The following is a 26,340-nucleotide window of genomic DNA, read 5'->3' as shown; positions in this document are numbered from 1 at the left end:
AGCCTCAATCACCTCAGAAAAAGCATTACCAGTCTGAATAATCAATAAAGTCATCATCACTTGTTTATATGCAGCAGGGAAAGTACGAATGATTCTGTTTTGCACAGAGGCAGTAAGCAAACCATCCATCAACCTATCCGCCGTACCTAAAAAGATAGCGTTTTTCATAACTTCCTCTTTCAGTCGCTGAGAAGCATCTCTCAAAATATACCACGGCTTCTCGTTAAGAGGCCAATCAGATTCAGTAGGGTACTAGTGACTACCATCTACTGCCAACTGCAATAGATTAGTCTGATTATTAGTATTGTAATTTCTAAAACATTCTTGAACAGTAGGATCAGAACTCAAAGTACAGAATTTGACAGCATCACCATGGTCTAACGTGATACCTGAAGCACCCAAGTCAAAAAGACGAACCATCCAAGTAAGCAAGGATTCACCCGGCTTTTTGCTGGAACCTTTCCAAAATGTCATTAATTTCTTGTTGAGTATAATCTTCTAAACTGTCAAGCGGAATACCTTGAGGAGCAGTAGGATTGCCCTGTAATTTACGTCGATAAATCGGTTGAGCAGAAATCTCAGTATGATCTTTAGAGTGACAATGACGTCTAGTGCGAGAAGGCGCACGCGCAGTATTCTCTTCAGCCGAAGAAAATGAATCCGACGAATTCCAAATGTCACCGTCCCACTCGTCAGGGTTCCAATCGAGCCCTGCTTTCGCAATAACCATACGCACTTTTCTGGTGTTAACCTTTCCACGTCTGTGTCTATATTTGTATTTCGCAATTCGTACAGCAGCCCTTTCAGCTACAGCTTGATAAGTTTCTAACTTGTCAGCAAGCAACTTATTCTGACATCGTAAAAGGGTAACATCATTTTGAACCTGAACAATCTGTTCTTCAAAAGTTTTATTCTCACGTTGTAATCGAGAACACTTCTCATGTACAAGTCTGTACACATTTAATAAAATCCAACCTCTACGTCCCAATATGGGAAGCTCATCACCTTTCACCACCGGAACTTTCTGCAAGCACGCAACCACCTGAGCTGGCTCAGCATCCTCTAAACATGAATTCCAGTTCTCACTCAAACCAGTAGAATTAGCCCATTTATGAGCAAGACCTTCATAAGCAGTCGCTTCCCAACCAGGAATTTCCAAAGGCAACTGAAAAGACGGTTTCGTCTTTTTCGAAAACATTCCACAATCGTATCAAACAAACAAAAACAAAGAAAATAATATCGAATATATAAAAACTGTATAATAAAACAAATATATACAAAACCATTCACGGCGAGAACCCATGGATCTCCATACGAAATCACGAAGGCATACCTGCACCCATCAATCGAAAACGGTTCATGAAGCCAAGTGTAACAACCGGATTTTCAGACCAAGCAGCTTACCAACCGTAGCTAACCTAGTCGTCACATAACGACACTCTTCTCAGGCCACTATTTACATGATATCCAAAGTACTCACCTGAGAAAGTGAAAAGGGCTATTTGCAAGCCTGTACAGTCAAACATACCACTAACATCAAATGGATTCCATATCTTATCCAATAGTTACCTTTCTGTCGCTATATTTATAGTCCCGTAAGACTTTTATCTTTAACGTCACCCGACGATATCTTTATAGTCTCCCAACTTTTATCTTTAACGTCACCCGACGATATCTTTATAGTCTCCCGACTTTTATCTTTAACGTCACCCGACAATATCTTTAACGTCACCCGACGATATCTTTAACGTCACCCGATGATATCTTTAACGTCACCCAACGATATCTTTAACGTCACCCGACGATCTACACTAATGGGGATTCACCTTTAAAAGTTATTTCCCAAATGAAGTTCACACTCTCCCATCATCATCAGTTACCTTTTCAGAAGGGCATATCCCATCCTTCTGTATGTCAGCATCTGGTTAAAAGGAAAGATCTGATTGAGATACGTTAGTGATAGATTCCTTACCTTAGAATATCCCCAGGCGTCAGACTGGATCCGGAAACTTTTGCGTAGCAGTACCCTTGCGCGTCGGTAGGCGTCGTCTGCGGCTCAGCGTCCATCGTCGGCGTCATGGGCGCCGTGATGACGTCGTCGGAGTACTTAGACTCCGCCTCCGCATGCTGACGTCAGTTCTTCTTTTTTCCGCGCCAGCCAGCGCAGATCTGGAAAAGAGCAGTTCCCTAGTCAATTTTTGACTAACGTTTGGTGATCTTTTTGATCCATTCGAAGTCTAACGACTCCGACGGTGCCGTAGGGATGCCCGGCTTCAAGTATTGTGAAGATTGTGACCGTACCATGTCGGTCACGGATCCTCACCGCCAGTGTCTGACGTGTTTGGGCATCGACCACGACGACGAGGCCTGCCCCGACTGTCGGGCCCTTTCGAGGAAGGCAAGGTGGGAGTGGTCCCGCAGGCGGCTCGAACTCCGGCAGTCGGCCCCACGCCGCGTCAGGTCCCGGTCCCGGTCCCACAGGAGGTCGAGGGACAGGTCGCGGGATGGTGCCGTCACAGCTCCGGGAGTCGGCACCACTCCTCCGGGTCCAAGTCGTCAGGTAAGAAACACAAGAAGTCGAAGAGGCATCATCGCTCTTCTGACTCCCCCCGACGCTCGCGCGACGCGGCCGGGGGTTCGGGTGACACCGCCCACGCGGCTCCTCGGGAGTCGCGGGCGTCGCGTCCGGCCCCATACCCTCCGGTTCCTGGGCTGAATGTGACGCCGGAGGAGATTGAGCGTTTCCTCATGGCCATGAGGTCCCTTTCTCCTCCGACGGGTTCCGCGGTGCCTCCGGGCCCAGGGAACCCGTCTGGGGGCCCTAGTGGGTCGGGGGCTCCGACCCCGACGCCGTTGGGTGCTTCGGCCACCTCTCCAGACACTGGATTTGTCGCTCCTCCTACCGTGGCTTCGGAGGAGGGAGCTACCTATGGTGTGGTATTGACGAGGGCTGCCAAGGCCTTGGGCCTTAAGCTCCCCGTCGCGGCCGTGAGGACTAACCTCCTCACAGAGGTCCTTAAGCCGCAGTCATGCTCAATGGAGCCTCTGCTGCCGTTTAATGAGGCCTTGACCGACGTTCTTTTGGGGACTTGGTCCTGGCCCGCTACGGGTTCGCCCGTAGATAGGAACGTGGCCAGATGCCACCGCCCGGCTCCGGGTGACCCATGTTTCCTGTCCTCCCACCCCACCCCCGAGAGTCTGGTCATCCAGGCCTCAAATTCCCAGACCGCATTCCCGTCGGCCCCGACGGACAGGGAATCCAAGAGGTACGAGAATTATGGAAAGAAGATATTCTCATCCCGTAGTTTGGGACTGCGGTCTTCCAACACCGCATGCCTCTTGGGCCGCTACACCCACTCTCTGTGGGAGACGATGGCGGAAGTGCTGCCAGAGTGCCCGTTGGAGGTACGGGCCAAACTCGGGCAAGCCCTTGCGGAGGGCCGGGACGCAGCAAAGTATTCCATCAGGTGTGGGCTGGATACTACTGACTCGCTAGGCAGAGCGATGGCTACGACAGTGGCGGTCAGACGCCACGCCTGGCTGAGATCCGCCAATTTTTCGGCAGACATCCAGAACACTCTGATGGACATGCCGTTCGATGGCCGTCGCCTCTTTGGCGACAAGGCAGACCACGCGCTTGAGCGCTTTAAGAACTCCAGGGCTATGGCCAAGTCCTTGGGCCTCTCGGCCCCGCGCCAGCAAACGGGTGCCTTTCGCTCCTTTCGTGGCGAAGGAAGGGGCGTCCCCACACATGCCGCCAGCCACTCGCCGCAAACTATCGTCCAGCGCAGCGGCGGCCGTGGAAACCGCCGTGGAGGCGGTCGGGGAAACAGGCGAAGTCAGTCCACACCTGCCCCCACCTCTAAACCCTCCTAGTCCGTGCTTTTCGGCCCATGTGACGCCAGTGGGAGGCAGGGTTCACCATCACCACCCTCACTGGCGCACTGTCACTTCGGACAGGTGGGTGCTGCAGATCGTCCGGAGGGGCTACTCCCTCCCCTTCGAGACGACTCCTCAAGCCATACCACCGCAACACCACCGCGTATCGGGGGATCACTTGCGGCTCCTGCAGGAGGAGGTTTCGGCCCTCTTGGCCAAGGGGGCCATTGAGCGCGTTCCTGGGCCAGAAGTAGGACGTGGTCGCTACTCCCACTACTTTCTGGTACCCAAGAAGGGCAAAGGGGGCCTACGCCCTATCTTGGATCTGAGGAACGTCAACGGCTTCCTCCGGAAGGAGAAGTTCAAAATGCTGACTCTGGCTCAGATCTTAGCTGCCCTAGACCCAGGAGACTGGATTGCAGGACGCGTATTTCCACATCCCCGTCCTGCCGGCCCACCAGCGTTACCTGCGGGTTCAGTTTACCGTGCTCCCCTTCGGCCTTACCAGCGCCCCACGGGTGTTCACGAAGGTGATGGCGGTGGTCGCAGCTCATCTGCGCAGGTTAGGGGTGTCAGTCTTCCCCTACCTAGACGACTGGTTTTTGAAGGCGGACTCGCCCCAGACAGTCGTCAGCCACCTCCAGACTACGGCGGATCTCCTGCACCAGCTGGGATTTTCCATCAATGTGCCGAAGTCACACCTGTGCCCCTCTCAGAAGCTCCTTTTCATCGGAGCGGTTCTCGACTCGGCGCAGTTTCGGGTTTACCCACCGGAACAGCGGGTTCGGGATATACAGTCTCTGATTCCGATCTTCCGGCCTTTATCCCGAGTTTCGGTCAGGTTGACACTGCGGCTTCTGGGGCTGATGGCCTCCTGCATCCTTCTGGTGCATCACGCACGGTGGCAGATGCGGGCTCTGCAGTGGGACCTGAAGTTTCAGTGGGCCCAGCATCAGGGCAACCTGTCCGACCATATCCTGATCTCGGAGGGCACTGCGAGACAGCTGCAGTGGTGGATCACGGACCGCGATTGGGTCAACAGCAGATCCCTCTCCCTTCCCCAACCGGAGCACGTAGTTGTGACGGACGCGTCCCTCCAGGGCTGGGGAGGCCACTTGGGAGAGGCGGAGATCAGAGGCCTCTGGTCTCCGGCGGAGTCCCGGCTCCATATCAATCTGTTGGAGCTACGGGCGATTCTTCTGGCACTGAAGGCATTCCTCCCGTCTGTCCGATGGAGTGTAGTGCAAGTGTTCACGGACAACACCACCGCCATGTGGTACTGCAACAAACAGGGCGGGGTGGGGTCGTGGACCCTCTGCCAGGAGGCTCTGCGCCTCTGGCAATGGCTGGAACATCAGGGCGTGACTCTGATGGTTCAACACCTGGCAGGTTCTCTGAACGCCAGGGCGGACGAACTCAGCCGACGGTGCTCGATGGATCACGAATGGCGTCTGAACTCGGATATGGCGCAAGGCCTCTTTCTGCGATGGGGAGAGCCTTGGTTAGATCTATTCGCCACCGAAGAGAACGCGCAATGTCATCAGTTCTGCGCGTTGGAATTTCCAAGGTGGCACTCGCTCGGAGACGCTTTTCGTCGCGGGTGGAGCTGCGGTCTGTTGTACGCCTTTCCGCCTATACCACTTCTGCCCAGAGTGCTGAAGAAGATCAAGCGCGACCTGGCACAAGTCATCCTTGTGGCTCCGGACTGGGCACAAAGATACTGGTATCCCGAGCTACTCAGTATGTCAGTCGATCCCCCGGTTCGTCTGCCTCTTCAGGAGGACCTTCTGTCGCAGCAGCAGGGGACGGTCCTCCACCCGAACCTGCCCAGTCTCCACCTCCATGCTTGGAGATTGAGCGGCAACAGTTGAGGCCATTTGACTTGCCTCCTGAAGTCTGTAACAGCATTCTGGCAGCCAGGCGTCCCTCCACAAAGTCGGTATACGCCTGCAGGTGGAACAAATTTGTGGCATGGTGCACAGCAAAGGCTGTGGATCCCCTCAATGCCCCTCTTTCTGAGGTTCTCCTCTTTCTTCTCTCTCTTGCCCAGCAGGGCTCTGCTCTGGGCACTGTCAAGGGCTATCTTTCAGCTCTTTCAGCCTTTCTGAGGCTGCCTGACCAACCTTCTTTGTTCAAGTCCCCTATCGTTAATCGATTCCTGAAGGGCATCACTCATACCTTTCCTCCTGTTCCCTTCATGATGCCTCAGTGGGACTTGAACCTGGTTCTTACGTTTCTGATGTGCGCTCCCTTTGAGCCACTTCACAACTGTCCTCTTCGCCTTCTTTCTTTGAAGACTGCCTTCCTGGTAGCCATCACCTCTGCCAGGAGAGTGAGTGAGCTCCAGGCCCTATCTTGTAAGCCTCCTTTCCTTTCAGTCCATCCGGACAAGGTTGTGTTACGGACAAGGCCCTCCTTCCTACTCAAGGTAGTCACGGCCTTCCACATTGGGCAATCCATCACGTTGCCCCCCTTCTTTCCGCCTCCGCACCCCTCGAGAGAGGAGGAGAGGCTCCACCGTCTGGACCCAAAACGTGCGCTCTCATTTTATCTGAATCGCACACAACAGTTCCGGGTGGATGATCAACTCTTTGTGGGATACGCGGGCGCTAAGAAAGGGAAAGCGGTGCACAAGCGAACCATCTCCCGGTGGATTATCTTGTGCATCCAGGCGTGTTACTCCTTGGCTAAGAAGGAACCCCCTGTTGGGCTGAGGGCTCATTCCACTCGAGCCACGGCCACTACAACTGCCTTGGGCCGAGGTGTGCCCTTGCAGGATATTTGCCAGGCGGCTACGTGGGCCTCGCTGCACACGTTTGCAAGACACTATTGCCTGGACAGTCAAGTCCGGAGGGACGGCTACTTTGGCCGTTCCGTCCTCCAGGACTTACTGGTGTGATTATTGGTTCGCAGACCCACCACCACGGGGATGGTATTGCTGGGGTATCTATTCTAAGGTAAGGAATCTATCACTAACGTGTCTCTTTCAGATGCACAAGTTACTACTTGTGTAACGATATATATGTAAGAGACATTAGTTAGTGATAGATTCCTTACCGACCCACCCATCCTCCCCGTTCTGCGAACCGATATCTAGGGTTAAGGTCATCCCCTTTCAGGGCCCTAGTTTCATGGCACCAGTGTTGGTTTTTGGCATGGCTCTGCGCTTCTGGCGCAGAAAAGCTGCGTCTAAGAACTGACGTCAGCACGCGGAGGCGGCGTCTAAGTACTCCGACGATGTCATCACGGCGCCCACGACGCCGACGACGGACGCGGAGCCGCAGACGACGCCTACCGACGCGCAAGGGTACTGCTACGCAAAAGTTTCCGGATCCAGTCTGACGCCTGGGGATATTCTAAGGTAAGGAATCTATCACTAACTAATGTCTCTTACAGATATATCGTTACACAAGTAGTAACTTGTGCGTCAATCCCATTCATAAAAACAACATTCAAAGATATTTAACATTAAATCTTTATTCTACAATTAAGCATGACAAAATGAGCAAAATAAACATGAATTAAGTTAGTCGCTACCTATAACCTAGAAAGGGGAAATAAGAATGAATGATTAGATATATTCTACACTAAGCTCAGAACGCCTCACCTTAGACGTGTGTCTATCCATCTCAGCAGCGGAGCGGATCCCTCTCTCTTCTCTCTCTCTCTCGTCTCGGGACTCTGCTCTTCCTCTATGGCTCACGAATACACGTCTGCACCGCTACGCCTCATCTACGCTGCCATGGTTCCGAAATACTCAAACCCTCATCTGGACTCAGTCTCTGCCACTCCCGTATGATGTCACTACAGGACCCTTAGCCACTTTCCTTCTTTGTTTCAGGATTTCAATTAGCTGATGGTATCAATCTCACTGCACCAGCCTTCGGACCAACTTCTTCTGTCTGCTCCACAAGTTACTCTCTCTCTCCTCTCTGCCTGCTCCTTGATAATATAGAGCTCTCTTTCTCTATGGAAAATTCCAGTATTAAGCCGACTCCCACCGAATTCCTGTACCAGTCCCCGGTTCCCTTCGCCCTCCGCAGTGGCCACCTGCGTATTGCGTCTAGAGCCGGGGAGACAAACACATTCCTTCGATAAGGGCCAGTCTTGACCGGTTCCTCACTAGCGAACAACAGGCTAGTTTCTAAACACTACCTTTACCCTGCAAGCGCCTCGGACAGTCGAGGCAGAGTTACAAAATGGCTTCTCTCTAGCTTTCGGGCCTGTAGGCGGAAAAAGGCACTAAACCCTGTCAAAGCACATAGTTAAGCCCTACAAATGAACGCAACTGCAACTAGGACTGAGATGGTAGTGGATTATAGTCACCACCAGTCTAAAGGCTAAAATTACCCTGTCGCTACAGCATCTCCATACCGGTCGAGTACTTACCCCCTCTGCTGCGGCATCCCCCAAGTCTCTGCGCTGAGCCCTACACTCTTTAATTTGTACGTCCGCCCTTTGGCCCTCCTGGCCAAAGCCCGGGAGATCAATATGACCTCCTACGCGAATGACAAGCAGCTGCTATTTAGCTTCTCTAACAACCCCGCCCATGACCAACTGAGGTTCCAGGAGAATGTCTTGGCAATCTCAGAATGGATGGCGGAAAACTACCTCCAACTTAATTCCTCTAAAACTGAGGTGTTTCTGGTCGGAAGAGACTCTCACAAATGGGACTATCAGTGGTGGCCCGCTGCACTGGGCCCTCCTCCCATAGCCGAAAAGCACAGTTAAGAACTTAGGGGTCTGATGGAGAACTCCCTCTCCTTCGAACTGCATGCCAATAAAGTGGCAGGTACTTGCTTCAGCCACTTACGTGGGTTGAAACCTATCGTAGGGTTCTTTGCGCACCCATCCGTCAAGTGATCATTCAATCAGTGGTCTTGTCTTGTCTTGATTACTGTAACGGACTTCTATTGGGTGCAAACAAAGCGGTCATGAAGAGACTACAACAGGCTCAGAATGCTGCTGCCCGCACCCTCTTCGCCCTCCCTAAACACTGCCACACCTCCTATCTCCTACACCGCCTACACTGGTTTCCGATCAAACGGAGAACTCACTTTAAAACTCTTTGCACCATCCATAAGATTCTGTACGGTCAGGGCCCCCAGATTCTGCAGGGGCTCTGCTCACTGTATGTGCCGATGCGAGCACTGCGTTCTGCAGACTTGCACCTGGCCTGTACTCCCAGGGTGCGCAGGAGAAGAGTGGGGGGGGGGGACGCTCATTTAGGTCCCTGGCCCCTGCCCTTTGGAACTCTATCCCAATCTATTCTCGCCGCACTCAAAATCACTGTGCTTTCAGGAAACAGATTAAAACCTGACTATTCTCCTCAATCCAGCCGAGACACCTGCGTGTGCGCCTTTGCCCTGTGGCGACCACATTTTAGGCATTTTCTGGCTCTCCTCCATCTAGCCTCTCACCTTCCATCGCTGCTGCCTGTCCGCTAGCGCTGGGATACACCGTTGCTGGGGTAGCTATGCGCTATACAAGCTCTACTAACATAACATGACATATATGAAGAGATTATTCCTGGCAGTCCTCCTGCTGCAGGAGATCCACTTGGTATGCACTCAGTGCCCCTTCTTACTTGGTTCTGGGTACAACCGGGTGTTCCATGCAGGCTTCTCCAGAGGTACAAGGGAGGTGGCATCCTTTTCCACAGATCCTTTCCTATGATTCACAACAAAATACACTTAGACCTGCAGGGCAGAGTTTTGGGACTAGAGGGGAGCCTGAAGGGATCCCACTATGTTATCCCACCACAATATTCCAGAGTAACTTTGGACGATTGCTGTGCCCTGCTCCTGAAATTTCCACCGGGTGACCATCATCGGGGTGGCCTTAATGTGGTTCCTCATCCTGAGCGTGATTCCAATGACGTTTCAGTAGTGTACTGGAGATATGTTTCTAAATTACTAGAGTCCTGGATCACTGTGTTAGCCTTCTTTGATGTGTGGAGGGTGTGGCATCCACATGGGAGAGAATTTAGATTTTTCACAGCCTGCTTGGCAGGAAATCTGGATTTTATTAAGGACACGGAGGCTAAGATTATGAAAATCTCCTTTATTGCGTAGCTCACAGCAGCAACAATGAAAGATCTGGAACTTGAATAAACATTCCAATACAGAGGATATAGTCCATGAACACACAGTAGACTTCCTTCTTTGTAAGCGAACAAGATAACTTCAGGAATAACTTAGAAGACTTTGAATCCAACATAAAATCATAGAGAATTCATCCGAGACTTCTTTTGAAGAAATTAATCTGAAAAAGAAGAGCAAAAAGGTAATAAACATTCCCAGGGTGGGAACAAAAGAGGTGGGATAATCTTAGCCTCTATCTAAATTTTATGGCATGACACGGAGGCCAATATTATGCAAGTTCAAAGTGTGTTCAAAACATTATCAATAACATTTGAAACAGGTTTAAAATAACATCTTTTGAAGATACATTCATTCGACCAATCTGCAGCCCTAAGGATATCCTGAAGGCCGCCACCCAAAATAAAAGCTTTTGAAGCTGAAGCACCAATAAGGGAGTGAGCTCCGAAAATTGAAGTATCAATTCCAGCTTCTTTCATGACATCTTTAACCCATCTAGCCAAGGTGGGAGAGGAAACAGCTCTATGAGGGAACCTGTGGGAAATGATTAATTGATCTACAGAACCCCTTAGACCTAAGGTCCTTCTCTCGTACTCCAAAAGGCATCGTACCACACACAAGATCTCATTTTGAGGGAAAAAGGGATAGAAAACAGAGGTTGACATAGTTTTAGTCCGTCTTTTAATGAAAAAGTAAACACCCTCGGGTTGAAAAGCTGTATTGGAGACATCTAAGGCCTTAACATCTGAGGTACGTCTGAAGGAGACAAGGCACAGTAAAACAGTTAATTTAAGACAATTTCTTTAAAGAGAGAGAGGAGTTCTCGCCCCAAGAGGAAAGTAGTCTGAGGACATCCCTCACGTCCCAGAGAGCGGAGTATTTTGGTAAAGGAGGGTTCAAAACGCGCATACTCCTCATAAGTTTTTTGATCAGAAGATTCTGGCCTACCGAATAACCATCTAGCAGGCAGTGACCTGCAGCAATAGCTGATCTATAAACGTTAACGGTCCGATAAGCCAGACCCGAAGCGAAGATTTCAGTTAAGAAATTAAGTACTTGAACTATATCAGCTGAAACGAGATCGTAACCCCGTCGAAGGCACCAGCAAACCCATTTACGCCAAGCCAATCTATATGCTTTTCTGGTACCAGGGGCCCATGATTCTGACATGAGTCTGAAAGCGCCTTCCGAAAGTCCAGGGATCTGCCACTGTCTCCTGAAATCTTCCAGGCCATCAGACACAGGATGCCCTGAAGAAGAAGTGGATGGCATTCTCTGTGAGGTCCTATCAGAAGCTCTTCGAAAGTGGGGATGAGGATTGGAAAATCCACACTCATTTCCAGCAGGATGGGGAACCACGCTTGGGAACTCCAGAGAGGAGTTATCACTACTATGGATTCTTTGTTCCTCCGGACTTGAACGAGGAGGCGAGGAAGCATGGCAAAAGGTGGGAATGCATAGGGTCTCAGACCAAGCCAGTTCTGAAAAAAGGCGTCTATTCCCAAGGCCAGAGGGTCCGGCCTCCAGCTGAAAAATTTGGGCAACTGAGTATTGAGACGGTCCGCAAAAAGGTCTATTCCGAAGGGACCCCAGCGAGATTGGATCGCAAGAAAAATGTTCCTGTCTAGTCTCCAGTTGCTCGAATCTACATAGTTCCTGGAGAACCAGTCTGCTACCCCATTGTTCAACCCCGGAATATGTTCGGCAACGACCGAAATGCCCTTGCTGAGGCAGAAGGCCCAAAAGTTCTTGGCTAGGTCCGAGAGGCCCTTGGAATGAGGGCCGCCCATTTTGTTCACGTATCTCACAGCGGATACGTTGTCCATGCGAAGCATGACCGAGCATTTCATTAGATCCTTGGTAAAACTCCGGATATCAAAGGATCCCGCCAGAAGTTCCAGGCAGTTGATATGTAGATCCTTCTCCTGTGGGGTCCAGAGACCTCCGGTCGAGGAATCGCCGCAGGTCCCGCCCCAACCCTCCAGGCTCGCATCCGAGTGAATGACTAGGTCTGGTTCTTCTCCGAAGATTGCTCTGCCGTTCCAGGCTTCTGCATTCTTCAACCACCATATGATCTCTTTTTTGGAGTCTGTGTCCAGGGAGACCATTTGAGAATACGATGGATTTAATCTGAGGGCTTTGGCTTTGAGCCTCTGAAGCGCCCGATAATGTAGGGGACCTGGATAAATTGCCTGGATAGTTGAGGACAGTAGACCCAGAATCCTTGCTAGGGTCCTTAGAGGAAAGGAGCGGATCTTTAGCACTTTCCTCAACTCTTTCCTGAGTTTCCTGACTTTGTCGCCAGGAAGTTTCAGCTCCGCTTGGAGAGTATTTACTGAAAAGCCCAAGAACTGAGTGACTTGGGTTGGAGACGTAGAGGATTTCTTCGTGTTTATCACAAACCCCAAATGTTCCAGAAGATTTATTGCGAGGGCAGTGTGTTGAGAAGCGACCTTTTTGGATTCGGCCATTATCAAGATGTCGTCGAGATAGAGAATCAGTCTGACCCCTTTGTTCCTTAGCCAAGCCGCTATGGGACGAAGAATCTTTGGTGAAACACCAAGGGGCCGAAGAAAGACCGAAGGGAAGGCTGCAAAACTGCCAAAGTTTGCCCTCCCAGAAGAATTGAAGAAATTTAAAGGTCTTTTACTTCTTGGGATACTAAGGCAGAGTCTTTTTGCGAGAAACGTATTTCTTGGGGGAGTCTTTTCTGGACGGGAAAGTCCACAAACTCTATTTTGTATCCCTTGATGGTGTCTAGCACCCAAGGGTCCTGACTCACTAAGGTCCAATTCCCAGAGAAAAGGGCTAGTCTCCCGCCCACCTTTATAGGGGTATCTGAAAGGTCTTTGGGAGATCTTACCAGTAGAGAAGGGTCTCGTCTTCCTTTCACCTCTGAATCCTCTTCCTCTGGATCCTTGTCTCTGGGGAAAGAAGGATGACTGGAAGCCGTAACCGGACTGAAAGGACCTTCCTCCTCGTCCTCCAAAGAGTCTTGTTGAGCCATTTCCACGGCCGGGGAATCGACCCCGCATCCTCCCGGCCCGGGAAAAAACTCCTCTGCTGTTGAAGACCCTCTTTATATCCTTCTGAGATTTTTGGATGGAGTTAAAAACTCCCACATATTTGGCCATATCTCTAATGAATTCTTCTCCGAAGAGGAGACCTTGGGAGGAAGCACCGCCTTCTTTTTTTGATAGCTCAGCTAGTTTGGGGTCAATCTTGAGAAGCACACTCTTACGCTTTTCGTTAGAAAGAGCAGTGTTTGCGTTGCCCAGGAGACATATAGCCCTTTGCGCCCACTGTCGCAGTTCCTTCGGGTCGATGGGAGAATCAGAAACATAAGCTCCTTCGGCCATTTCAAACATCTTGGTCAATGGGCCTGTAATATCCAGCAGTCTGTCTTGGCAGGACTTGAGTCCTTTGTCAAGCCCCCTCCTCGGGTCTTACCCCGTCTTGGCAATAAATGCCACTACTTTACTGTCTAGTTCAGGGGTCATGGCTATTTTGTCGCGGAGGGAGGGGCGGGGGCATTCAGACCTGAGGCGGGCCCTGACCTCCTTTGGCATTTCCTTGCGGAGCCAAAAGGACAGGTATTCGCCAATATGTTGGGACGGGGTCCACTCTGGGGAGAGCGGATGTTTAATGAGGAGCGGGTCAAACTTATGTTCCCCAAAGGGGTCAAGTATTCCCATCTTTGACCCCGAGGCCCCTGATGCCTCACCAGATAAGTTTCTAATTTTGCCTTCTTCTTCATCGGAGTTAAACTCCGAGGAGCAAGACAGGTCAATTTCGTCTTCGACTCCATCGTCGCTATCAATGGGGATAGGAAGGCTAGGGCCTCTGAACTGCCCAGCCAGTGTGCCCGAGGCACCAGCATTGTCACCGCCAGAGCGTGAATTCAATAACATGGGCTTAGAGCTTCTAAGTTTTTTAGCATTTTCGGGTGGATTTTGAGTGGTTCGTCTTTTTCTCTGGCTTGTTGAAGCCTCAGTGGGATCCCCTCGGGTGCTCATAGGTGGCCAACCTGATTTTGCCAGGATCTCCAATTTTTTGTTAATGGTGTCATCAAGGGATCCCATTACCTTGTCTATAGTTTTATTGATAAGGCCCTCCAATTTATCCTCCATGGAGGAGGGAGAAGGGTCAGAAGACATAGTGATAAGGAGAGATCAAAAAAGGTAGTTAGCAATGGGGAACAAACTGACAATGCAGGAATGTTGACAACAAAATGGATGTTATGTAGTCAGGACGACAGGAGTAATGGTAAGGGTCTTTCCTCTAACCATTGAGTAAAGCTTGTAAGTCCTTTGTCAATTTTGTGTAAATCATCCCCTTTAGTCCTTCTGTATTGTTTGTAATCCAATAGTCCTATGTTTATTTCTATGTTTTATCTAGTCCTTGCCCCTTAGTTGTCGTTAGAATCGATCCCAATACATTACTTGTAGCATAGAGCTCCCTTCGTGTTAATGTCCCTTTTTTTTATTTTTTTTTATTAAAGTATATAAAAGGAACATGTAGCGGTCAAAAAAGGTAAGCGCGTGTATCGGACGTTGCTTGGGTTGTGGTTAATGCCGCTGAAATGTTGCGATGCCAGATTGCGTCTCCATGGCAACCCTGCGCAGCACTGTTAAGCATGAAAAGGGCCGCGCTGCCATGGAGACGCGTGCAGCGGTGTCTGAGGAACGGGGCCGGCGTTCAAATGACGCCGGTCCCGTCCGGCTTACCCCTCTGGCCTGAAATGGCCAAGAGAGTACGGGGAAAAGAAGGTGCAGGTAGGAGAAGGACTCCGCCGTCGCACCGGGTAAAACAAGATAGGGAAGGAATATCCGCGAGCCCCCAATGAGTCAGCGTATAAGCTGAGAGAAAGGCGGGGCACACTCGGTCCGGGAGAATAAGCAGAAACACGGTGAGAATAAGTCCGTGAGCTTAGTAACACGGTGAAAATAAGTCCGTGAGCCTAGTGGATGCGCAACAAAGGCGAGGGGAAAAAGAGAATAAATATAAAATACAAAACATAAAGTATAAAATATAATAACAGTGCTGCTAGAGGACAGGGTGGGAGAGGGAGGGATACACACTCCACAAATAACCTCCCACAGTCCAAGAAACTAATCACACACAAAGCACAGCCAAATACAGTGCAGACAATCAGATCAGGGTACTTATCTTGTGAGCAGCAGCAACAAAGAAGGAAGTCTACTGTGTGTTCATGGACTATATCCTCTGTATTGGAATGTTTATTCAAGTTCTAGATCTTTCATTGTTGCTGCTGTGAGCTACGCAATAAAGGAGATTTGCATAATATTGGCCTCCGTGTCATGCCATAAAATTTAGAATTTACATATATGCCAGCAGCTCACACAACCCTCGCCTGTATCCATTTGGTGCTGCCCCAGCGGCTGATGTACTTCTTACCACAGCAGTGGAGATTCTCCCGCAAGGTATCTCCGATCATTCCCATGTCTATCTTCACATAGGCACCCCACAAGTAACCCGAAGACCAACTTGGTGACTTAATGCTTGGTTCCTACCTTATAACCAGTACTCTGTGTACATTGGGGAGATGGTCACAGCATACTTTGAATTCAAACAGGGTTCTGTCCCCTACTTCGTTATGCTATGGGCAGCAGGCAAAGCCACGATACAGGCGGTGAGTTAAATCTTTGATCCTTAACCAGTTATGTATAAAACATCAAAATCTAACAGCACTAGAATCACAAATCCTACAAATTGATAAACAGTGCATAGCAAGCCCCCAACCTACCTACTTTCGGCTGTTGAGGTGGCCAGATTGTTGCTTCAGCACCTTGTCTTGGAAGAGGCCTGCCAGTGTTGGTGCTCCTCCCTCCATGGGGTCTATGAGTTTTGGAGATAAGCCAAGTAAATGACTTTATTGGCTTGCTATCCATGATGGGCTCTCTAGGATAGTGCCATAGGCAGTAGGTGTTTGATGCATCATACGGAGACAGCCATTGCTGAGACCTTTGTAGATTATTATCAAACCTTGTATGCAACAACAGTCCCATCCTGCACCTACTGCTTCAGTACTGGTAAATATCCCCCTGTCACTGATTTTTCTGACCCAACGAGTGGATCTGGATATCCCCCCACCCCGATGCCAGGAAAGCTCTGGCTCTGGAGTTGAACCCGGGCAAGACCCTGGGTCCCAATGACTTCCCGGCGGAATTTTATCATAATTACTGAGAGGTCCTCCTGACCCCGGTTGTTAGACCTCTACTAGGAGGCAGATTGCAAGGCAAGGTTAACCCAGGAACTGGATCTCACCGCCATAGGGTTTTTTCACAAGCCGAGGTGCCCTCCGGAAAGCTGTAACTTCCTATAGGCTGATATCTCTTATGAAAAACAAACTTAAAATACTTGCAAAGGTGCTTGTCCGCAGACTCCTGAAAGTTATTATGGATAGTCCCATCAGTGTGGATGTATGCCACACCCTAGCACGAGTATATAGATGCCTGCACATGGCGCAGGCCTGACATACCGAGATCCAATGGTCATATGCCCTTTTGCTTGTTGGTTTTGAGAAGGCCTTCGACTCAGTTGACTGGGCATTTTTATACCAAGTACTTCAATGCACGGGCTTCGGCCTAAGGTTTAGACACTATGTGAATCACTTATACTCCACACCCTAGCATGAGGCTCTGTATTAGACACCTGTATATTGCGCTGGCCCAACATACCAAGATCCAAGAGTCATATACCCTTTTGCTTGTTGGTTGTAAGAAGGACTTCGATTTGGTTGACTGGGCATTTTTACACCAAGTACTGCAATGGATGGTCTTTGGGCTGAGGTTTGGGTGCAATGTAAAATGTATACACCTCCCCCACTGCATAGGTGTGAGTCAGTCGGACTCTTTCAGATCCTTTCCCCATCCCCAGAGGAACTCGGCAGGGCTTCCCCTTGTCACTGTTGCTCTTCGCCCTTGTGATTGAGCCCCTAGCGAGACTTGTTAGATGTGAGGCACATGTGCGGGGCTGGTGCTGGCCTTTGCAATTGTTGGTTATCAGCAATTGGATGAATGGGGGCTGGGGCGACCTGGCTTATAAACTGTAGATCTCCCTGCTAGGTCTGAATAAAGTGCAGTATCTGCTTTACAGGGTACCCCTCCCCCACTTCCTCCCCGAATCCACCAGGGTGGTGATCTCCACTTGGCTCATGGAGTTGAAACAGCTGGGTTGGGAGAGGAAAATCACCTCTCTGTGGAGGGGCAGAAGATTGGTCCATGTTTCCCGCCTAGAGGGTTGCCAGAAATGGGACAGAATTAGCATTACCTACCTGGGTGGCGTGTGGAGGGGAACGTCCATTCTAACATTCCAAGATTTGCAAGCGTAGTTCTCACTTTCCACTGCATAGTTCCACAAGTACTTGTGCCTGCGACTAGGGGTGCAACTAGAGCCACATTTTAGAGGTGGGGGCGGCTGGGGGGGGGGCTAATACTTCCAGCAATGTGTCCTTCTATAATGTAACTGGTTCTCATGCAAAAGTGACTCAATACCTTCGGGTGGAGTTCGAGCTGTATAAAACTGCAAAAAAACATAGCCTAAGGTTACTTTTCAGGAAAGGGTAAGTAATCAATAGAGTAGGGAGGAGGAATAAGTGTCCACTTGCTTCCCCTAGGTAAGTATGAAGGTTATCAGGTGTGGAGTGGTCACTTGTAACAAATCTCAACTTTTGGATAGATTTATGGTATTCTCAAAAACACAATGTTGTCATTGGAATTGCGGTATATATCTTTCATCCGCCCCTACATTGTAGTTGTGGCAGTTATCATTGAATACCATAAGACGTGCTAGGTGCCCACCTCATCCAGAGGTTCCTCTGGTTTCGATTTGCAGTGTCCAGAGATCAAAAAAATTGAGGTAAAAGATAAGATTATAGGGACCCCAAAAGAAAAAATAGATTCAAAAAATTAGATTTAAAAATTAGGTCTACACCCAAAATTTTATTAGTGGTGTGGATCTAAAGGATAAAATATATTGATACTTATGCTAGATCAAGTGACTGGATCTAGAAGTATGGCTTTTAAAAAAGGATGGTGTCGACATGTTTCAGCCCCCTATGGCTCAACGGAGTCTGCAGGGCTTTCGTCAAAGAGGACACTCCCACTTTCAATTCTAGGAAGAGCAGTGTTGTTTAAATGATTATATTATCTAAATTCTTGTATTTTCTCTAGAATGCACCATATGGATTTCCAATACCTTCTTTTGAAGGGTCAAAATGATCTTCATGTCTTTGCTATGGGATGGAGATCCTTCCAGCATTGAACTGGCATTCCATATAAATGGGTGTTCATGGAAGGAAATTCCCTCCACATATTCAGAAATTGTATTTGGCCACTGGGTGGGTCTTTCTCTCCGCAGATGGAATCCTCCCTGCGAATAGACAAGTGCTCTTGTGTACAAAGAAGAACCTGCCAACTTGCAACTAATATAATGGCATGAAATGGATGGTAAATTTGAAATAATTTGCGGCTGGGACTACGGCCGCGGTGATAACCTGCAGGCTGCCTGGAACCAAGCACGGTAGGAGTCTGGTATGAGAGCACCGGGGAGACCCGCGGTGTGCAGGCCGCGAAAAGTCCGGCGGAGCCCGCAGCGTGATCCAGACCGTGGACGGTGGCGGAGCGGCATGGATCTGGAAACGGGAACCTGTCCTGGCCTGTCAGATGCCTGGTGCCTAACATTTGAGGTGAGGCGAACGAGCATTGCTACCTCGGCGGGAGACAGGGTGCATCAGCGGCGGCCATACTGCCACTGTAATTGTGGAGCTCCATAAGCGGAACATTCTCAATGTGGGCTCTGACTTTGAATGCTACCGCAGCGCATTGACAAGGATATGGTGATACTGGAGTGTGCTGGGTTGAGTGCAGACCCTGAATCGAAAGCGTGCCGATAGCCCGGTCCCTACACCAGAAGAGCGCACTTCAGGGCGGCCAAATTGCAGGAGTAGAGAGGCTCGGATGTGCGATGGCCGAAGGAATTGATCCCTGCGCTAGGAGTGGTTGGCGATATTAAAAGGAGCTGGGGGTGCTGAAGGCTTCACTGGGGCTATTTCAGAACCGCTTATCTCTGCGGCAGGTAGAGCTTTGTATTGGGCTCCGGACGGCCTGTGGCGACAAGAGGCCTGCATACCCGTAATTGCTTATTTGAAGGCAGCAGGGCGGTTGATATCCTGGCCGCTATTTCAGGACAATCACGCGGACCCAACAGGAAACGCACACAATTGTACTCACCCGCACGGACGGAGTGCCAGCCCCGGAGACCGGTGGCTAGGCACCACTGACGCTATCCCTATTTATGACCCCTTGCTTGGCGGGGTTGGATGAGATGTAGGGAGAGAGCCACGCTACCGGCAGTAACAAATCTCCCGAGATTGGACCGAGGCGTTTGAAACCATATCTGCTCCTCAGGGTGGTACATACCCCAGCAATTGCCGTGCGTTCCATGTTCAGTATAAGCAGCTGCCTGCTACAGATATTCGGCCGCGCTGTTGGTGCCCCACTTCAGGATTGACACTCAATTTATACCTGTTACAGGGGGGCCATTAAGAGTCCTCGAATTGGACATAAAAGGTGGGGCTACGAGGCCTCTTCTAGAGCGATTCTGCTCTCACATACATATACTCAACTACGACCAGCGCACCTGAAGACACTATGGGCCGCCTCGATTCCCGCCAATCACACCTCACATTTGAGACCAAACGGACTCTCCTCAAAAAAACACCAGCAGAAGAGGGGCCCGCTGAAGAAGAAACTCTGCCAGAGAAAAGTACTGGTACTGGCGGGGACTTACAGACCATACTCACAGAAATGAGGCAAGGGTTCACAACAATAGCCTCTAAGGTCGATACGCTGACCACCCGCATTGATGGCATCTCCCATAAGCTGGCCAGTCACGAAACCAGGATTAAAGAAGCGGAGCAGCGGATATCCGATTCTGAGGATGTCACAGAACAACTGAAAACAACCATGACCCAAATGGATGAGGTCCTGCAAATAATTGACACCAAGAATGAAGATATTGAAGCCAGAAGTCACCGCAATAATGTGCGCATTTTGGGAATACCAGAAAGTACCAACACGGGGCGCCTTGAACAGTAGGTGGAAAAGCTACTTATGGCAATCACGGAAGAGGGAGCTTTGTCCGCACAATTCATAGTGGAGAGGGCGCACCGATTGCTGGGACCCCGACCGCCCCCTGGAGCTACTCCTCGCCCTATAATAGCTCGCCTACTCAATTATCGGGACCGCGATGTGGTCTTGAAGGTGGCAAGAGACCGAAAACAGCTTAACTATTTCGGGATTCAGTTCACCATCTTTCCGGACTTTACAGCCCGGGTACAAGAGGAACGCAGGAAATTCAATGGCGTAAAACAAAAGCTTGGACAGGAACAGGTAGATTACGCACTTTTGTATCCAGCTCAGCTGCGGATTACTCACCAGGGCAAGCAGAGCATCCACATGACACCACAATCGGCAGAGAAATTCCTGAAAGAGCTGAAACGACAAAAGGCCGCCTCTGCGGTAGAAGATGACTCCACGCAAAGACCATTGTCGGATGTGGAATGACTCATTGATACTTTACAGACTTTCCCATGCAGGGAAGACGGTGGCGAGGCGAACAGTTGACATGGACTTGAGTGAACTTGGCCTACGGAAACTGTAATGTATATTCTTTGTAGTTAAATGGATTTATTCTTCAGGCATATAACTGTGGGTTCCAGGCTCATATATGGCAATATTTGGCCGTATGAGGTCTGATCTTTCACCGGACGCCCTTGCTGGTTCGGGGGGCTGCTAGATATAGTCGACCCCTTGGCTAATAGCAAGGTTTCAAGTGCGCCATCTGGAGTACGACCCCCATGGGTATACCCCGACTACTTTGTGACAGGGTTCTTTTGAGGGGTGGGTGGAGGGAGGGATGTTAAATGTCTGGCATGTTTGTTATGCTTCAGTGGGAGGGGGAGGGATGGATGATGATGGTTTCTATTGGTTAAAAAAAAAAAAAAAATTGGACTAAGGGCCTGATTTAGAGCCTGACTTACAGGTCCTCTGTCACAAACGTGGTGTATGTGCCATCTGCCTGATTACAAGTGCTATGGGATATAATGTGGAGTAACCTGTCCTCCAGACTGTACATCAGCCTAAGTTTAAAATGCTTAGGACGTTTTTTTTCTTCTATTTACAGATCGAACACACTAACATTGGACTTTAGTGGAAAAGTAAACGTAATCACATTAAATATCAAAGAAAGCTGTGGCATAGATGCATAGACAATTAATAAATAACTCCTTTAATGCATTTGAGAAGTTTAAACTGAGTTGGGAAAGAGATCTGGGGGTGCTAGAAGAATAAGATTGGGCAGAAACCCTCGCTTATGTACCTGAAAGAATTGACTATTAGAGATAGTTTAAAGATGGTTCAACTGAAAATCTTACACAGAATGCATTGAATCAGATGCAATTGTGTGGAAAATCTCTTATCTATACTTGTTCCAAAGGCAGTGGGCTTAAGGGATTGGTTTGTCATATACGATGGCAATGTCAAAAATATGCGCCTTAGGTTAGGTCTATACGTATTGTCATACTAGTCGCAAATTCGGCAACAATTATTTTCAACCAGTATTGCATTCTGCAAAGTGATCTATCTGCTGTTAGGTCACTTTTGCAAAATCACCAATTGCAGGGGGTCGCAGAATTAACTTACTAATGAATAATAATTGGCAGGTCATAATTAACAACAGACTGTGATTAGCTATAAACACATGGATGTTGGTCTTCAAGGGATAGAAGGCCACCATTTATGTGCTCCTTAAAGGAACTGGTGCTGCTTAAAAAAATATGTTTTTTGTTTGATACAACATCAGGGAAGACTACAGCAGTCCTCTGGACCGCTGCTTACTCCCCTTAAGGCTGTCAACAATATTTCCAGAGAACACCTCCTTCACTCTGTGAGAAAATGACCACTTCCTTTGAGGTTTCGGTGACTATCCAATGGTTAGCTACTGGAGTGGCCGTCTCAAACCTTTTGTAACATTGCATAATGAATTGGGATTTGGAAGAAATGCCCCTTTTAAGCTCCTTCAAATTCAGTATGGGCTGTAGAACCCATATTACGGGTCAGAAAACATTTTCCAACTCCTAATATAGGTTTTGGATATAAGAAACAGGCATTTTGTGGTTGCAAACTGTAGGAAGCTGGCTCTCTATGTAGTGCACCAAAATGAGGTACACTGTGCAAAGTCCAGGCAAACCGTATTGGTTTACAGAGGCACAAGTAACAGACCTAGGTGCTCTCTCCTGTGGTATGGGCGAGCGGTTTAGGCTATCAGAGGGTAGTGCTAAGCATTTGTTGTACTCACAGATAACAAATGAGACACACACTCATGAATAAATCCGAGACGAATTTAGAAAAATAACATGTATTCTTATCATTTAATCACCAAGAACTTTAGGATCAAGTAAGTACTTTTCGAGATACTGATTTTTTCAGTTAAGTAAAATGTTCATTTAAATGTGTCTTTACGATGCAATGCTTTCCTATTGGGTAAAAGGCATATACTGCAAACAGTTACTTGCAATAGGTTTTCGGGGGTCCCATTCAGGACTTAAGATGGTAGGGGGCAATGTCCAAAGAACCACCAGCAGTCTTTTCCAGCCCTGGAGCTTCCAGATTTAGAGTTGCTGGTCGAGTTGGTAGCTTTGCGTACAACACCAAAAGAATGGGGGGGGTCACCTAGAACCAGGCTGCAGAGGGGTACATGGGCACAGGTCCGGGAGCTCCCAACGGGGGCTCGTTTCGTGAGGGCCCTGGGAGCAAGGAAGCACAGTCTGCATCGCTCGGGTGCAGAGTGGTTAGGTTGGCTGGGCTTATGCTTCACTGGCACTCACAGTTGTTGGTCTCGCCGGTGGAGGGGACAATACAGTACAGCTGGGCCACTCTTGAAGTGGTTCTCTGCGGTGCTAACGTCCCTTGACAGCTGCTCAGTCTTTGAGTCTTTGGCGTCCGGAATGGACTCAAACATGCTTTGGTTTCTGCAAGGGGCACGTTTCCCCAGGTATTGGTGCTTTGCTGTTCTGGTTGGTCCTGGTGTTTTCCCACTTGGTGGGGAGATGGATCTGACCGTCTGGGGCATGGAGACCTGCTCTCGGGTGGCTGTGGTGTTGATAGAACCAGGAGGTTGTAAAACGGTGGACCGGATTTTGCTGTTTGGTGCATGCAAGCTGCAGAGGAGTAACTCCTCTACTCTAAGGGGGATTGCTGGCAATTTGCAAAGTGTGAGCAGCCCACTAAGGCTCTTGGCAGATGCACAGTGGCAGAAAGAATTGTTTTGCTGTGATTGTTGGGACCGGTGCAGGTAAGCAGGATTTGGCGCCAAAAGTTCCGTAGCTGATCCTCAGTACTCCCGTTCTTCACTCTTCTTTGTCCTCTTCTGCTTGTGTCAGTTGAATCTGAGTTCCTGGTGTCAGGAGTGCCACCATAATACTCAATTTACGGGCTTTAAGGGGAGTGTAAAGTAGTAGCCAATGGGCTACTTACCTTTGGGGGTCCTAGACCCCCATATGACCACTTCCCGTGGGGACTGGGCATAAACCTAACCCAGTGTATCCAGTTTCACAAAAAAGATGGTGACAGCTGGCGAGAGAATATTCAATAAATAAGCTCAGTGGTAGATGGGAGAATGTTGACAATGTGTAGTTACTAAGGTACCCCGACTGGTGAGTACGTACTTAAAATACATAAAGCTTGCACACTCTAAAATTTTGCTTCTGAACTTTTGTATGATATCATCCTTTAAGTGCCATCAGTTGTTGAGCACAGGGACCTGAAGCACTGTATCAAAAAATGACTGGTCAAAAATGGCTCCACATCTGACGTAGAGAAGCTGTATTTAGGTTTTCCTGGAAACACCATAGTTTTGAATTACACCCTATTACCTCACTAAGCTGTTTTTTAACCTTTGTTACCTCTTTGCCGTTGAAAACACTAAGGTATATAAGGCCTCGCCCAAAAAATAAATCTACCCTATCCTGACCTGCCTGCACGGACACATATTGACAGACTGCTTTCTTATGATTTCTTGGCCAGTGCCTAAGATCCTCTCAATGTGGTGCGATGGAATTCACTACTACGCCGTCCAATCCCCTTTATATTCCAGACAGTGGATAAATCTGGCGTTCGTAAGCTAAAACTGTTACTGAGTAGTTCTTTTCAACGATATAGAACACAATATTCTCACATGATAGTTCAGTTTGTGACATTGTGAAATAGAAGCTATCACTCATACACATACCTACCTGCCAGTGATCCAGACACCAATGATTTGCTTTACAATCGACTATGGCTGTGCTACAAACATCACCTAAATCCATGACTCATCCCTAAACTAGGGTACAATAGACAGTCCATACATCACACATCCAACACACGTTCAGTATGCTATAACTGATACTAAAAAGTAACTTCCACCCACCTTTCCAAATCTACTTAGAATTTGCCTTGCTCAAACAGAACACAGTAGACACGTTCACTGACACCATTGCATAGATCCCCTACGCTCCGCAAATCGCCTCTACATTCAAACCTGCTTTTCACTATTTTATTTTGGGATCAGTTTTATATAGCGCTAACATTACCAAAGGCACTAGAGCTCTTTATCGCACCACAAGTTACTTCATATAAGCGCACTGGTAACTAATCTCCTACACATTTAAACCTACTTTTCAAAATTTTATTTCAGGGTCGGTTTTAAATAGCGCCAATATCACCGGAAGGTACAGAACTGCTTTTATACCACCAGACACTGCACAATATATTGCGTTTCTCAAAAAACAAGTCATAACACTTTTACAGAGTTTCTTTAACTTATATTGCACAACTGCTCGCCAACCTAAAACTTATTTAAAAATATATATATATTATTAATCACATAGGCGAAACCTATTGCATTTGCCCATGCTTGTTTGAGAGTGGTGCTGTGATGGCAGAAGAAATATGATGAGATGTGTTGTCCCCACTGGCCAAACTCCAATGTTTTGCTGGTGAGTAGTAAAGGTTTCTTCACGTACCTGCAAAGTGTGAAATTGATCATGAAAAATGCATGCACAATGCTGCGGTTTAAGGTTTTTTCTATTTCATTTTACAGGTGAAAGATTTGTGAAATCTGATATTTTATTTGGGCCAAAAGTTGATGCAAGTCAGCCTCTGAAGGATCACCAGGATGCAAACAGAACGGATAGCAGTAATTGTCTCACTGCAGGTCAGGACATATGAATAAACATGTGCAATCTGGCTGTGCAGAATAAGCCCCTAATCTATTTATGCTTCAGTAAATGGCAATATTTAGTTTAGATGAAACATTAAGTATGCATTTTATTTATTTTTTAAGTATTACATTTCATGGAACACGACAAATGTGAGTCTGAATGCTGTACATTTGCTGCACATTTGAAGTCAAGGGGCACTTACAGAAGAAGCAATTCACTTGTTGCATTCTAGTAGGCTAGAGGGGTGGACTGTAAATGTGTAGAACATAATGGCTCACAGTGAATATATGACGTTACAACGCATGCAATTACAACGCATGCTTTTATAACACAGTCTTTACATCGCAACTACTATTACATTGCATGATTTTACAATGCATGCCATTACAATGCATTTTTTAAAAATACCATTCCAACGCATTCCATTCAAACGCATTCCATTACAACACATGCCATTACAACGCATATCATTACAATGCATGATACTTTTAGGGCATCAGTAGGGTAAGTTTTGGATAGTGTAGGGGTAGAAATTACTATTCCCATGTACCCCAAAACCCATACCCACCCTAATACTAAAAAAATCTCCATTACTTACCTTATAATGCGTTGTAATGGTATGCGGTGTAATGGCATGAGTTTTATGGCATGCATTGTAATGGCATGCAATGTAAAGGCAGTTGCATTGTAACAGTTGCGTTGTAATGGATGCTTCCTCTCACAGTTGACGAAATATTTACGTATGACACAAATCTCTAGAGTACTGCATTCAATGCTTTATATCTCTGCTAAATGCATTATGGGCTACCTGACATAACATTTTGCAAAAAGGGGAAAAAACGATTATCAAACATTTTGGAAAGAAATTAGGATCAAAGCATGCAGGAAAATACATTAACATGACGTGTATTGGGCTGCTGGCATTTAAACCGCTGGACAGTACTTCCCAACCCACTGAGGGTTGGGGAATGCTGCGACCTCTTTCCTTGCAAGGGAGCACTTTTTAAAGAAAAAGGTTGTTGGGTATATGTAAGGTAATCTTTACAATTCCCTAGACAGTGCCCAAATCACTAT

The 26,340-nt window shown here is 48.2% G+C and overlaps 1 protein-coding gene across 1 annotated transcript in view; it reads left to right on the top strand.

Moving 5' to 3' along the window:
• The window catches only part of LOC147690328 (uncharacterized), a 196,606-nt gene that overhangs the window by 52,506 nt on the left and 117,760 nt on the right, over positions 1-26,340 (top strand). The window contains 2 exon segments of the mRNA XM_086939476.1: positions 23,896-23,915; positions 25,055-25,259. Of these exon segments, the coding sequence (XP_086795602.1) occupies positions 23,896-23,915; positions 25,055-25,259 (225 nt within the window).

The sequence above is a fragment of the Lissotriton vulgaris genome, chromosome 9, assembly GCF_964263255.1.
Source record: "Lissotriton vulgaris chromosome 9, aLisVul1.2, whole genome shotgun sequence".
NCBI classification, from domain to species: Eukaryota; Metazoa; Chordata; class Amphibia; order Caudata; family Salamandridae; genus Lissotriton; species Lissotriton vulgaris.
Note: the sequence above shows the minus strand (reverse complement) of the source record. Positions and strands in the feature narration are given on the sequence as shown.